General features: G+C 38.6%; 1 protein-coding gene across 3 annotated transcripts in view; it reads left to right on the top strand.

The window, feature by feature from the left end:
• The window catches only part of MTCL2 (microtubule crosslinking factor 2), a 125855-nt gene that overhangs the window by 85255 nt on the left and 23956 nt on the right, over positions 1–16644 (top strand). For all 3 annotated transcript variants that reach the window (XM_073559435.1, XM_073559436.1, XM_073559434.1), the window contains exons 9-11: positions 7798–7887; positions 8214–8366; positions 11749–11994. In XM_073559435.1, the coding sequence (XP_073415536.1) occupies positions 7798–7887; positions 8214–8366; positions 11749–11994 (489 nt within the window). The remainder of the gene's footprint in view (positions 1–7797; positions 7888–8213; positions 8367–11748; positions 11995–16644) is intronic.

Genomic DNA, 16644 nt, shown 5'->3' with positions numbered 1-16644 from the left:
AATAAGCAATTGACCATACTGTACCTATACTTCTACTATAATCGCGGCACTTCACAAACCTTATTTAAAGTAAGATCTTGATGGTATTACACTCCTACTACATTCGGGTCTATGTTGAAGGTGTTGTGGAATAAGGGCAAACCTTTATCATATCTTTTTGTTCCAAAATTCAAGCAATACGGAAACGCGTTCATGATTTACTAATGAAAGTCACGAATTCAACAATTCCGTTCACTCCACATCCGCTTTTGCTATCTCCAGAGATAGACGATTTTCCACCTAATTCTAGATATACCATAATCCATATATTACAAGTGTTAAAAATTTTATTAGTTACTAATTGAAAATCTACTAATATATCATCTATTGAAGATGTAATTGATAGTTTCAACTAACAACACCTTTGACCTATCTGGCATTAAGAAGAATAATTAGCTTCAGCAGTATAATCACAGATTGTACTTGTGGAATAAAAAAAATTCCCCCTAAGGTCACTGCCTCTGCCATACGAAATGTGATCAAACTGGACCAGAATATCGTATATGTATTGTTTTAATAGTTTTTTTTTTTTTCAGCTTTATAACAGTTATATCTTATACAGGTTCGTAATATAATTGAAATAAAAGTGCATTCTTAGTGGCCTATATCTCACCCTTTGGTCCTCTTTCCTTTCACTGGTCGCCCCTTCTTCCCCACTTACCTAACTTTTCCTCTCATCCCTCCCTTTTTATATTATTATTATTATTATTATTATTATTATTATTATTATTATTATTATTTTATATAGCACCATTGATTTCATGGTGCTGTACATGAGAAGGGATAACATACAAATTACAGATATCACTTACAGTAAACAAACTAACAATGACAGACTGATACAGAGGGGAGAGAGGACCCTGCCCTTTCGGGCTTACATGCTACAGGATGGTGGGGAAGGAGACAGTAGGTTGGTGGGTTGCAGCAGTTCCGGTGTTGGTTGAGGTGATATCACCGGTAGTGGTGAGAGAGAAGGAGGTAGCGGGGTCATTGCAGGCTGTAGGCTTTCTTGAAGAGATGGGTTTTCAGGTTCCGTCTGAAGGATCCAAATGTGGTTGATAGTCGGACTTGTTGGGGCAAAGAATTCCAGAGGGTGGGGGCTATTCGGGAGAAGTCTTGGAGGCGGTTGGGTGAGGAGCGAATAAGTGTGGAGGAGAGAAGGAGGTCTTGGGAGGACCGGAGATTACGTGAGGGAAGGTATGGGGAGATTAGTTCAGAGACATATGGGGGCTGTATTGTTTGTTTGTCTGATATATGCTGGTATATTTTTTTTTTTTTTTTTTTTTTCCCTATCCGTATTATTGTGAAAATTCCCTCAATAAAAGAATAATCTGCTGAAAAAAGGAATGGCCCCATTCAGTGAATCAGTGGCACTCATCCACATGCTACTACTGCTTATGCAGTGTATACACACAGATGTATATACACAGATATAGATATAAATACAGTATATAGTGTGAGTATATATAGATAGATATATGTATGTATAGATAGGGATGGGGACTGTAGGGATGTTGGGTAGGGGCTGTAGGAAAGGTGGATGGGGACAGATCCAGGGCGGGGGGCTATAGAGGTCCATGGCATAGGGAAGGGGGATGGGGCAGAAGTCTATTGTGTGTGTATGTATGTGTATATGTGTGTGTGTATGTGTGTATATATATATATATATATATATATATATATATATATATATATATATATATATATATATAAATAATCTCACACATACATACTTAAAACTAAGGGTAAGTGCACTCATTGCGGATTGTGCTGTGGATTTGACAAAATCTGCAGGTAAATCCGCAGGTCAAAAGACCTGCGGTTTATCTGTGGATTAGCCTGCAGTTTTCCCCTGCGGTTTGACACCCGGACAATGGAGTAGGTGTAAAACCGCTGCGGATTCCACACAAAGAATAGACATGCTGCGGATTTAAAACCGCAGCAAATCCGCGCGGACAGATCCGCAGCATGTGCACAGCGTTTTTTATTTTCCATTGAATATAAAGGTACTGTACACCGCAGCAGAAACTGCTGCGGATCCGCAGGGCCACCGCTGTGGATCCGCAGCAGAATCTGCAGCGTGTGCACACACCCTAAAATAGATATTCGTAATTAGGATTGGATTCTTCATTTGTCTATAGCTAATAACTATATATCTGATGGGGCAGCGCCATTCAGATCAGAAGATCAGATTTTTTTTCAATCTTCTAATATATACAGTATGTATATAGAATACTGTAGTTCCTTTTTAAATCTGATGTGAGCGGAGCAGCCCCATCGCCAGCACTGATCTCTCATTATAGAAGTCGGTGTCTCTAATTGTTCTTCAGCCTCAGCCAATTAATTGGCTTTCTTATGAGTCTTCCAAGAATTATACAGCTAATGGATACTGTCATGCTAAGTAGCGGGGTAATCACAACATGCCACCCTAATACCAGTTGATTCCTGTTCTGTGGATAATCTTGTGTATTGTACTGACAAAGCTGAGGATAGGAGTTAGAAAAACAAAGGCTCACTTAATGTTAGGGGCAAATTAAAGGTGCCCACGGGTGTATGCTTCTTAATTAAGATGTAATGGAATATCCAAGCTGTTTCATTTATTCAACGGAGCGGGGGGATAGATGCTTGTCACATGACTGATCACAAAACTCTGTCTTTCTTCTGCCTAGTCACTGGGATCTATATATAAAGCAGACTTCATTGGGTGTATGAGGCTTTGGCAGCTCTCAGTGGGGAGATGGCACTGCTGCCTCGGGCGGTGTTTCCTGGCTGTGATAGCAGCTGTTATAGTTGAATCTCTGCATGTGACTAAACCTATATTCTAGCCGTACTTCTCCACAAGGCAGGAATTTCTTAGACTAATGTGGATTACATTGACAGTGCAGGACCAATCTGATTATCTGATGCTCAGAATTACAGGAAGGAAGCAGATGCCGTTTTAAACAGTCATGGAGACAAATAATATGGTGAATGGGTTAAAGGGTCAGTGTTGCTGAAGATCTGCCACCGTGAAGAGACATACTTAAGTGATTGTCAGGTCAATTTGGCTGAGACACAATGAATTCTTAATAATAGAGGGTTTGTTCGGTGGGTTCAGGGGTTAACATCCCTTTTGTGTGTGATGTTTGTATGTGCCGAAGTACTTGAAATTACCATTTAATGAGATATCTCTTCTAAAATTTATATTTCTCCATTTTAAATAGGTTGAAAATACGTTTTACTAATTTGAATAGGGCCTCCCCCTTAGATACGGTCCATTCTCTATCCTGACATGTCTGTTTTAGTAAATGCCTTTATTTCCGATTGGACTATGCCAGGCTGTCTTTTCTGCAGAACTTTGCATGTGCTGCTCCTATTATTCCTCCTAGAAATGTAACCACAGATCCAGAAATGGTAACATTCCCCATGTTAAAAGGACGTGTGTTTGTGAGTCTTCTGATTAGATAGTTTTGCAGTCCAGGGACTCACCCCGTAAGTCCCGGTACACTTAAACAGTTGTCAGACCTCTGGGAATGGTATGACTGCACTAACAAGAAAAGGAAGAAAGGTCCAGCTCCAGAAATTTAAAATCCAGGATTTTTATTGTATCATATTTAAAATACATTCATGGCTGCTTGTGATCAAGTAACTGCAACAAAGTTCACCGCATGGGGATATTCTCCAGGTTTCTGTACGCGTTTCGAGCACAAATGCTCTTAGACTCAGAGTAGCTGTGGAATATCAGCTGAACCACATATAAAACTCTGTCACAGGTGATCTAATCAGAAGTGAACAATTTATACAAAAATAATAAAATCAGAAAAATAAGAGGAAAAAAAAAAGAAAAAACACAAGAACACATTAATACATAACATAATAGAAATAAGTATAAAAATTCAATAGTACAGCATAAATTCCTTTTTTTTTTTTTTATTTAATCTCAGAGGAACACGTGTATCAAGCATATATATCCAATGTGCCTCTCGGTTCCTTAAAGGTTTTTCTTTGTCTCCACCACATAAATCTCTTCTAATCCTCTCCGCTGCATAATCTTCAAACCAGATAAATCCCTGTTATAAACAGAAGTAAAATGCTTTGACAGATAAAAAATATTCCTAGTAGTAGTTTACCCGACATCATATAGGTGTTCACATGTTCTCTCCTTTACTTTACAGATAGTGGATCCTGCATACTTTAAACCACATTTAGTACACTCAGCTATATAAACCACATAGTTTGAGTTACAATTTAAAAACTCTTTGATCTTATATACCTTACTATTAGTGGCATTAGAGAAAAATATATAAGATACACATGCAAACCTACTACAGGTCTATTGTGGATAATGCATTGGGGTATAACCCTCAAGCATGCTCTGATGACACTCAGTTAGCTGTTAGAGCACAATCAGATGAAGATACACATGCAAAACTTCTGCAGCTCTCTTGTAAATAATACATTGGGGTGTAACCCTCAAGCATGCTCAGATGACACTTAGTTAGTTGTTAGAGCACAATCAAGATAAAGATACACATGCAAACCTTCTGCAAGTCTATTGTGGATAGTGCATTGGGGTATAACCCTCAAGCATGCCCAGATGACACATGACACTTCGTTAACTGTTAGAGCACAGTCAAAATAAAGATATGCTCTTAGACTCAGAGTAGCTATGGAATATCAGCTAAACCACATATACCACTTAGTCGTAGGTGATCCAATCAGAAATGGACAATTTATACAAAAATAATAATGTCAGAAAAAGGGGAAAAAAAAAAAAAAACTTTTTTTTTTTTTTTCTTCCCTTCCTCTCTTCCCTCCCTTCCTCCCCCTTCTCAATAGTACAGCATAAATTCCTTTTTTAAATTTAATCCCAAAGGAGCACGTGTGTCAAGCATATATATCCAATATGCCTCTCGGTTCCTTAAAAGTTTTTCTCTGTCACCACCTCGTACATCTCTTCTAATCCTCTCTACTGCATAAATCTTCAAGCCAGATAAATCCCTGTTATGAACAGAGGTAAAGTGCTTTGACAGATTAGAAACATTCCTAGTAGTAGTTTGCCCGACATCATATAGATGTTCACGTATTCTCTCTTTTAGTTTGCGGATTGTGGATCCTACATATTTTAAACCGCATTTAGTGCATTCAGCTATATAAACCACGTAATTTGAGTTACAATTTAAAAACTCTTTAATCTTATATACCTTACTATTTGTGGCATTAGAAAAAGATAAGGTTTTAGAAGAAAAACAGCAGGTTTTACATGGTGATTGGCCACACTTATGATATCCTGCCACAGATAACCAGTTACCTTTGTTATTATAAGGTTGCTCTGATCGGTGTAAACTAGGTGACAGGCTATTTCCTAATGTTAATGCCTTTCTGGAGACTATTTTAATTCCTTCCTTTTTCTGACATTATTATTTTTGTATAAATTGTCCATTTCTGATTGGATCACCTACGACTAAGTGGTATATGTGGTTTAGCTGATATTCCATAGCTACTCTGAGTCTAAGAGCATATCTTTATTTTGACTGTGCTCTAACAGTTAACGAAGTGTCATCTGGGCATGCTTGAGGGTTATACCCCAATGCACTGTCCACAATAGGCTTGCAGAAGGTTTGCATGTGTATCTTTATATTGATTGTGCTCTAACAACTAACTGTCATCTGAGCATGCTTGAGGGTCATACCCCAACTAATTATTCACAATAGACCTGTAGAAGGTTTGCATGTGTTTCTGTATTTCGATTGTGCTTTAATAGTCAATTAAGTGTCATCTGAGCATGCTTGAGGGCTACACCCCAATGCATTATCTATAATAGACCTGCAGAAGGTTTGCATGTGTATCATTATTTTGGTTGTGTTTTAACAGCTAACTAGGTGTTATCTGGGCATGCTTGAGGGTTACACCCCAATGTATTATTTACAAGAGAGCTGCAGAAGTTTTGCATGTGTATCTTCATCTGATTGTGCTCTAACAGCTAACTGAGTGTCATCTGAGCATGCTTGAGGGTTATACCCCAATGCATTATCCACAATAGACCTGTAGTAGGTTTGCATGTGTATCTTATATATTTTTCTCTAAAGCCACTAATAGTAAGGTATATAAGATCAAAGAGTTTTTAAATTGTAACTCAAACTATGTGGTTTATATAGCTGAGTGTACTAAATGTGGTTTAAAGTATGCAGGATCCACTATCTGTAAAGTAAAGGAGAGAACATGTGAACACCTATATGATGTCGGGTAAACTACTACTAGGAATATTTTTTATCTGTCAAAGCATTTTACTTCTGTTTATAACAGGGATTTATCTGGTTTGAAGATTCATGCAGCGGAGAGGATTAGAAGAGATTTATGAGGTGGAGACAAAGAAAAACCTTTAAGGAACCGAGAGGCACATTGGATATATATGCTTGATACACGTGTTCCTCTGAGATTAAATTTAAAAAAAAAAGGAATTTATGCTGTACTATTGAATTTTTATACTTATTTCTATTATGTTATGTATTAATGTGTTGTTGTGTTTTTTCTTTTTTTTTTTTTTCTTATTTTTCTGATTTTATTATTTTTGTATAAATTGTTCACTTCTGATTAGATCACCTGTGACAGAGTTTTATATGTGGTTCAGCTGATATTCCACAGCTACTCTGAGTCTAAGAGCATTTGTGCTCGAAACGCGTACAGAGACCTGGAGAATATCCCCATGCGGTGAACTTTGTTGCCGTTACTTGATCACAAGCAGCCATGAATGTATTTTAAATATGATACAATAAAAATCCTGGATTTTAAATTTCTGGAGCTGGACCTTTCTTCCTTTTCTTGGAGTCATTATACGTCCTGGCAGAGACGTGTCCGCGCTCAGAGCTTTTCAATAGTTCTTACGAACTTACAAGAGGTGAGCTGAAATTTATCTTTTTCATGACTGCACTAACAGCAATAGAGGAATGGCACAAATCCGAGTTCTGCCAAAAGTTGCTCCAGTGTTGTGATTTCATGATGAATGAAAGTATTTTTCTCCATCGCCTCACTGGGGACAAAGGACATACCACTACACCACTTACGGTATATAAATAAGTGCAACTTGTGTGTTTTAAAAAAAAAAATACAATTACAAAAGTAGCATAACCCGTTATTGCTCACGATAGTGCATCCTCTTGGTGTGCACAATTGATATAACACCGATGCATGGAACTGTTTGAATAAGCTTATTTTAAAAAATGTATTTTTTTTGTGGGATTTTTCCATTGTATTGAAAAGTGTAGTTGACTTGTCGCTTTACTACGCTATGCTGTACAGACTGTATGGCATACATTTTGCCTATTGAAGTCTGAGTGCATTAGCGTATGCATCAAGAAGTGATTCTACCAGTGTGTATATACCTTACCCATGTGTCAGTTCTGCTCAAATCAAATCTAAGGGACAAATGTGGCAATGAGTATGGAAACACATGTCTCTTATGGGGCTTGTCATGGTGGTCAGACTCATTTACTGCCGTCCCGTGGTTTAAAGTCGGGAAATATGCTGCACGGCCGAACAGAACTTGACAACCTAAATGAATGGGTCAGTCTGGGACTGTTTCTTTATAATGAACACTGCTGTGTCCTATAAGACAACAGGCTGTCACATCTACCATACGTCACATCAGCCCTGTTGTGGCATTTTCACAAGGGGTAGCAAAGGTGCAAGACAGAGCTCATTGCCCTGGCATTATTACCTTATTTGATACGTGCTGGCTCATTATTTCATTTTTTTTTTTCTATCATTTTCACCTTTCAGGTAAATAGTGTAAAAGAACTGTACATGCTGATTGAGGAGGAAGAATTAAATCTCCCATCCTGCGATGGAGAATCATGGCCGCAGAATATGGTAAATGTGGAGTATTTTCTGTCTTTTACCTCAAACATAACCCATTGAGTTGAATATTTTTCTTCTTAAGGTTCACTCAACCTCCCAGGCATTGTGCACGATTTCCTTAATCCTATTAACTGCTATAAATTTTGGCACTATGCTGGGAAAAGGTTGCAATTAATGTTACTATGATGACATTTTTCACCCCTATCTTTATGTACGAGAGAAAAGCTAGAACCACAACTAGGAGGACCCTGGATGATCATGGTCCACCATAATGGGGCAGGACAGCCAGTTTGCACATGCTGGCTATATGATCAGTGGACCTGATTTTGCTTTTGTAGACCATGGAGTCCATGAAAACCCTTTCTGATGTAAAGAAGATCCTGAAAGACCTGTGCAATGAATTGCAGGAAGAGAGAAGAGGAATGAATGAGCTTCAGCAGCAATTTGCTAGAGCAAAGGCAGCCTGGGAGATGGAGAGAACTGAACACAAGGTTGGTTTCTGATAACGCTACTGTGTGGATAGTTTGTATTTTTACGTTTTTTTGAGTTTGTTTATTTAAAGGTGCATGGTCAGCTTACCCTTACCCCAATTCTTATGATCAGCACTGGGCCACATGTGTGCACAGCGTGCTCATACATGTTGCTGCTTTCCTGCTAGTCATCCTTCCTCTCCACACATTGGGATGTTGAGGAGCATTTCCTTGTGCTTGTCCTAACCTGTTCCTTTGGCTTGCACAACACACTTTTCCTTTTCTGTCTGTGTAAATCTCCTGCTGTCTTCACCTTCGTGTCTCTTTGGCGTTACTCTTTACCACAGCTTCCTGACTGCCTTACTGATGTATTGTTCCTCTGCCAGCTATCCTAAAATCTCTGACTTTCGGTTGTGCTTCAAACCTCAGCTTCTCATTCTAAGATAACTGCTTCCTCTAAAAAACTGAAAAACGAATAGCTATATCCTATTATCAGCTGTTTTCATCTGGCAGCGATTGTAGGGAAGACTTGATGACTTATTTATCTACTGCATCCCCTCAAGATGCAACTGCCTGTCTCATTAGCTAGAACAAATATATAAATTAATACTGTGCATGTCACACCAATGTTCCTTGGTGAATTGAAAATTTTAGGTTCAGGCTGCTACACGTAGAGAGAGAGGAAAAAAAAAATAAAAAAAAAAATAATATATATATATATATATATATATATATATATATATATATATATATATATATATATATATATATAGTAATGTAATATTATATTATACAGTATAGTAGTGTTGTCTTGACACTTTTGCAGATTTCATAGTCCATCAACCATAACCTCAATCTTGAAATGGTTGTCCCAGAATACAAAGAAGTGTCAGTTTCTTATTGCCATTTGTCTGTTGTTGCATTTCTGCTCCATTCACTTAAAGGTAATATGTCACAAGATTTTTGCTTTGTTCCAGCAATGTCACTTACTGTGCTGTGTTGTATTATTTTTTAATAAAATTATGTTTATCTGCTGCAGATCTAGCTGCTCTCTGAATGCAGAGCTCTGTATAGCCCCGCCCACATCACTGATTAGCCACTTTCTGCCAATAAATAGTGTTCATAGACAGCTGCCAATCAGTGGTGGGGTGATGGTTGGATTACCTGACAGCATATTTACTAGTCCTTTAGTGATAATATCCTTCTGATAAAGCAATGACTTTATAAAAACTACACCAAGCAGTCCAGTAAGTGATGCATCGCTGGAATAAGGGGCTTTGTCTCCATATTATTCTGCACGCTGATTAAAGTGCTTTTAGCACAAGTACTGCTATTGCTAATATTCAGGATATCTACGTGAATGTTTTATAAGGAGAGCAGCAGGTTCTTATATTAATAATACATGTGTGGAACATGCCAGCTATGTAGTAAGTGCCCAATCCACTGAGTGAGTAGAAGGGCAATACATTGTTAGTTATTGTATGTTCTGAACTATTCTGGTATGTGTAGTGCACGCACCCCAGTAAGTTTTAGTCACGGATAAAAGATCTGTCATGGTTGTGTGAAAGAGTTTGGAAATGTGATAGTCATTCCAGAAGTAGGAGAGGCCGGAAATGTGATCATGGCCTTACAAAAGAAGTAATTAGGAAAATGATAGCTATTCATGAAGTGTGATAGACTCTGTGCATGATGGATTTTATGGGGGTGAATGAACTGAGCTGCACACCATAGCTGTGTAAACTTTCATCAGTATCCAGTTTCATCTATAGCTGTATGTCTGTCTTGGATACAGTTACATATAATGTACAACATTGTAATAAGTGGTATGGTGCCCATAACAAGGGTGTAATATTTGCCTGATAAGCACCATGTATTACTGTAATCATTACGATAATGTATAAAGTTCTGTTCATAACACAGCTGGACCTCCTGTCAGTCATATTTGTAGTAGTAATCACATTCTGATATGCCAGTGTATATACAGTATCTTTTATAGGACCCAATGCAAATATGTAATAACACACACATTATATAGAATATCTTTATTTTCCCTCAATAACTCACTATAAATGAAAGCACAGTCTACAGTTGCAAATAGATATACCAAAGTATAGCAGAGACTATGTATCCCTTAAGAGCCTAGCGAGCACCAATTAACGATACATTGGGTTAAGGGTATTTCTAAACCGTCTGCTATAGTTCCAAAGAAAGTTGGTATTTTGTATAAAATATAAAGAAAACAAGAATGCAGTGACTTGGAAATATCTTATGGCCATATTTTATTTGCAGCAGAAGATGAAAGTCATACATTTTTCTATTTCATGAAAGCAAAAGAAACTAATTTAGCAATTGATGACAGCAACACATCTCAAAATAGTTGTAACGGAGTTAACCAAAGGCTTTAAAAGGAAGTAGTACTAATGAAAAACAGCTGGAGGGTCCATTTTCAACCAAGTCACATGAATGTGCTTAAAAAGGATGTGTTAGAGAGGCAGAGTCTCTCCAAAGCAAATGTGGTCAGAGGTTCTCCAAGTGGTTAACAACTGTTTGGTGCATTATGAGACAAAACCTCCTGCAAAGGCCCAGGAGCATGGATCAGCGAGAATCCTACATCAGTCAAGAATGGAACATCCTTCCGCTTCCAAATCTCCATTATTTGGTCTCCTCCCTTCCAGATGTTTACAGACTGTTGAAAAAAGAGGGATGCTACTGAGTGGTAGACATGGCCCTGTTCTAACATTTTTGAGATGTGTTGCGGAATAATGTATGGCTTTCACCTTCTAATATGTCTTCTATGTTCTGCTGTAAATAAAAGATGACTAGAAGAGATTTCCAAATCAATGCATTCTTGTATCCTTTAGTGTTTTTATTTCTCAATCGTTAATGCAATTATTCTACCATACCATTTGTATATTGTCAGCTGTATATCCTATTACACCACATAAGAAATGATCTGCTGACTATTGAGCAGTTTGTTCATTCAACTGATCATTGCCAATGAAGGGGAACGAGTGTTTGACCATTGATTGGCCGATGTGAAAAGGCTCATATTTTCTACAGCTACATCACCTTTGCTTCTGTCATACCTGGTGGAATGCTTATGGAGTATGAAGTCTGATTATCTTCACAAAAGCCCGTAGTTTATGAGCATTGCAATTAATCCTCTGAGCTTATTTACCTCTCTTCGTAATTGTTGCTCGTTCTGTACTATGCGCATTCTCCAAAGATTGCTCAAGTCTCCAAACAATAATACACAAGTCCAACTTTCTCCAACGGCCATGTTTTTGAAAGGAAGAGAGGCTTATGATTTGGTGACCTAGAAAATACTGAAAATAATCATGGGCACGTGACTTTTTTTTTTTTGTTTGTTGTAAATTAATGAAGATCATTTTATTTGTTGAAGCTGGAATCTGGGAAACTTGGGTCAGACAGAGCCTCTCCTGATATTAAAGCTGCCTTAAAGCGGGAAAGGGAGGATCACCAGCATCTTCTAGCCGAATCCTACAGCGCTGTCATGGACCTGACAAAACAGCTACAGGTCAACGAGAAAAACTGGGCTCAAGAGAAAGAGGAGATGTTGACTCGTTTCCAGGAAGAGCGTAAGCAAGCAGAGGAGCGAATAAAAGAATTGCAGAGTAAACTAAAACAGGTGAGAGGATATGGGGATTTTCGATGGGTCAGTAGCACAATGTCCATACACCTTTTGAAGACCTTTAGGACAATACTACCATTTACACATGGAGTTTTCATGGACAGTCTTCATCCTCGGCAAGAATTACTGTACATCTTTAAAGGGAATGTGTCGTCAAATTTTTTTTTCACCTAATCTGAAATCATCATGATGTTGGGGCAGAGACCCCGATTCCAGCTGTGTTATTTTCAGAGCTGCTTACTGTAGTTTAGTGAATTCGCCATGTGGTCTTCCATTTTCATGAGCTCTATATAAACCTGCACTGATCACTGATTGGCAGCTGTGCACACTGTGCATAGGCAGAATCGGTGATGTGGGCGGGTTATACAGGGATCAGCAATTGGAGACCTGCCAGATCTATAGCAGATAACAGTGCTTTTTATCAAAACTGCAGTAAGTTACACATTGCTGAAATGTATGCATTATGCTGCTCTCAGATGGGGTATCAGAAAACTGGTAACAGATTCCCTTTAAGAATGCAGAATCCACTGTTCCCTCTACCAAAGAAGTTTTGGAAAATGAACTTGCAGGACTATAAAAGTGGAACAAATAATCATTAGACATACTCGTATATAGTCAGTCATGCTTTTATGTGAATCTGAGGTTGTTCCTGATTTCCCGTGTTATAAAATAGTTGTTGTAGTAGCAGAGAGTTGCTGTGTCGCAAAAGATGAAAGGAGACCCTCTTAACTTTTGCTAGACACAGATCCATAGCATCTCATTTATATAAAGGGATATTCTGGTATTGTGCAATGAAACAATACCCATCACCTGTCTGTGGCTGCCCTTTTTAGTTTAACGATCAGCAGGAAGCCATAGACTGATGATATTACTAAATTTGAATTAACAAAAATGCTTAATAGTCTCTCTAACTTTTGTATCAAAAGTCGGGCCCCCACTTCCAGGTCATGGAAACCTGCCATGCAGAAGGGGATCCTACAACCCTCCTCCCTGTGAAGAGCGAGATCTTGCATGATATCACAGAATGTCACGTTTTTGAGCTAAACTAGTGTTGCCACCTAATTTACCAGGCATTTATTGATCATTAACTGCTCTTATAATGTTACTGATCGGTAACTGCTTAGTCAATGATGCTGTTGCTCTGGAGTAGTTGAAAGCTTGAGATCTGTCATTTTTACAGTAAGGTGTCCCATGGAAGTTATGGGATCTTACTGTAGGAATGCATGCTCTGGTATAGGCATTAGGCCTTAGGTAGCATTCACACATGCAATACAGTTTTGGCCCAAACACGTGCAGTTTTTATATTGCTCGCCGGAGGTTGCACAGCACCAAAATCATAAACCTAAATCCCTAGCCTTGTCAGCACTAACTAAACTGAACCGACCCTGGCTACTCATACACTGCTGAGCTAGCCCCAGATTGGTCAAACAGAACAGCTATTGTCTATAGCAGCCACTGATGCTTGCAGTTCTCTGCACACGGTCTCGGAGACATTCTGGCTTATCTCCCTTTCTTCAGCTTTTCCAGCTCCCAGACACCTCCAGTCTGCTCTGCTCCCCAGCAGACAGGACGTTTGCCAGCTAACACATTGGCCTCTGCTGCATCCAGCTACAGTAGACTACCACCCACTGAATCTACTTTTTGCTTCTTAGCAAAACCACTACAGGTGTATCCCTAATCAAGACTGCAGAGCTGGGATTTAACCCTGTCCTTCCCAGCTATGCTACACCACTCTGCATATTGGGCTCACAACCCAGGCATTTGAGACCCACTTTTACAAGAAACTAGGGTCCTTCAGCCTGGCTCTTAAGAGAATTCTGAGCTTTTTTGTAAATGTTGCCATATTTCGTAACATGATCTGTTTGTGGCTGCTCAGTTTCCTTTTTTATAAATGGCAGCCATAGACTGGTGATGGGTACACGCTAACTTTTTGTATAGTTGGCGGTACCGTTGATTCTTAAAGGGGCCATGCACATTTGATATAATTATATATATTATAGACAATCTAATATATAAAATAAATAATATATAATACATAATTGTATATTGTCTATGGGGGTTTGCTGACCATACAATGATGGTGGAGGGTGATTGATTCTGCCAAACATTGTCTGGCAGAAGCTTGACTAGCTTACCTTGGCCCAAGAGTTCATGCTTATGTGTAAGTTGAGAGGAAACGCTGATCGCTATGGAAAGTGTATAACCAGTTTGTAGTTGCTCATACACCTATGAAGCGCATTATTTTTGCACGATTGAGTGATGTCGAATAAAACCTGGATCACACAAGATAGGATTAGATACACTGCTCAGCAGTCAGTATCACACAGGATAGGATTAGATACACTGCTCAGCAGTCAGTATCACACAGGATAGGATTAGATACACTGCTCAGCAGTCAGTATCACACAGGATAGGATTAGATACACTGCTCAGCAGTCAGTATCACACAGGATAGGATTAGATGCACTGCTCAGCAGTCAGTATCACACAGGATAGGATTAGATGCACAGCAGGATTAGATACACGGCTGAGCAGTCAGTAACATACGATAGGATTAGATACACAGCTCAGCAGAAAGTATCACACAGGAGAGGATTAGGTACACAGCTCAGCAGACATTATCACACAGGATAGGGTTAGATACACAGCTTAGAAACTGGATGTGCCAAAGGAGAGGACATTTTCATTCCAAGAATTCCACTCATTCCATCTGATTTGTTTTTTGATTTTAAATGCCTCCAGTTTCCAGTTCAACTGCTATTTGCAATGTCCATTAACAATGCTCAGGGACAGTCCTTGAAAGTAGTAGGGATTGATTTGCAATCTCCATGCTTTTCTCATGGTCAACTTTACGTGATCTGTTCAAGAGTTGAAACTGCCAAAAATCTGTTCATCTTTGCACCGAAAGGAAAAACCAAAAATGTTTATCAAGAAGCTCTTGAATGAGTTGAAAATAAAATACTATCAATACTTGGGTAATCGTTTAGTTAATTTGTGTTGCAAATCTGTTGTGTTGAATATATGATGTGAAATGTTTTTATGTGCAATATAATCATTATAATTTGTTATAACTAACCACAGTTGGTTACTATGCCCAGGCAACGCCGGGCTCTTCAGCTAGTAGATATATAAATTTTTCACATCCGGATTTCTGTTCCTTGTTTGACTTTTTTTCTTAATGTATATTGTAGTACCACATTCCCTCTGATTATGGGAAATGTTGGTTGACAATTCTGGCAAGATCTGTAATTGCAATCAAGTTAATTCCAAGCTCTCCCAGACTGTCAAGTGGTTGTATTTTCAGCAACTTGACAGAACAGAAGACAACCCATTTTATTTGTGTTAAACCTGTCTGAATTGTACTATTTGTACTCTGTTCTTAACATCGCTAATGTATCTCCTGATGCCGTGTTCCATGAGTCTCAGCGATGAGCAGATGTCACAGATGTTCTATAGAAACATAGCGTACAGGAGGGCTATACCGCTATGACTAAGACATGACCAACCATAAATCCAGCCATACAGCCTCAAGGTTGTGTAGTATGAGTCATAAATTAAATTAAGAAAGGTGCTCCTTTCTTGTTAATTTAATAAGAAAAAAATTTAATTGAAAATTTTGAGATCTATTATCAGGAAATCTCTTACCAAAAATGGGTGCCTTCCTGATAGAACTGTCCTTTTATCTTTTAAAGGGATGTCTTCTCTGAAAAAACCACCGCAAGGAACATGTAGTATTACGTTATGGTAATTCAAGTAAATGGCCTGCATTATAATGCAAGATCCATTCTGGTTCTTCACATAGGGTTCCCAAGCTATAGCCTCCTTTGTGACCCTCTGTAATTTGGCATGGTCTGACCTTACGGTTGCGCCCCCTTCCATCTATCCTCTGTTTATAAGATAATGTAGGACTGCAGGGCACAGGTAATTATAGTGAGTATGGATGGATGCATTGATACACCTTATGTACAACAACAGAAATTTGCTTCATTTTGCGATTTAAGATTTTTTGGTGTTGGCTACATGCTAAACCTATCTTGGTGTACAAGCATTTCCATCATTTCAATTGATTTATTGTGTTTTAGTCAAAACACAAATCCTTTATATTTATCAGTCTTACACATGGACAGTCTTCCCTCCAATGAGGCTAATCCCCACTTAGTGGTCCCCAAGGCTTTTGTCATTTCCATGCGTTGGCATTTTCTGCCCAGCAATAACCTAATTTTGTCTGGATTAGGTTTGTGAAACCTACAGTTGCCAAAATTTATATTTAAATCCCTCAATCGCCAGAGGCGGCAATGGAGCAGAGTCCCAGCGCGGCGTGATGTTAAATTCTCCATGGCTGTCAAATGGAATAAATTGTGTCTGGGATTGTGCGGTTATACTTACCCACTCTAGTAATAGTGGCAGCCGGGCTCAATAAGACATTTTACACCTAATTAGGAGAGTGTTCAGTAATGAGAAAATAAATTTAAGGGTGGGGGAACAGAGCCTACTCTTCAGCAGCATATCACGCCCTAGATTTATAGGAAGCGTGGCAGCGCACATCCATGGAATGACACATTACAGATCTCTATTTAAAATCTTCTGTATTATTCATAAAAAGGAGCAGATTCATAAAGCCAGACATAAGCTGTAGAGCTGTGTGTA

This window comes from Dendrobates tinctorius, unplaced genomic scaffold (genome assembly GCF_039654945.1).
Source record: "Dendrobates tinctorius isolate UK_male_01 unplaced genomic scaffold, ASM3965494v1 ptg000270l, whole genome shotgun sequence".
Lineage (NCBI taxonomy): Eukaryota > Metazoa > Chordata > Amphibia > Anura > Dendrobatidae > Dendrobates > Dendrobates tinctorius.
Note: the sequence above shows the minus strand (reverse complement) of the source record. Positions and strands in the feature narration are given on the sequence as shown.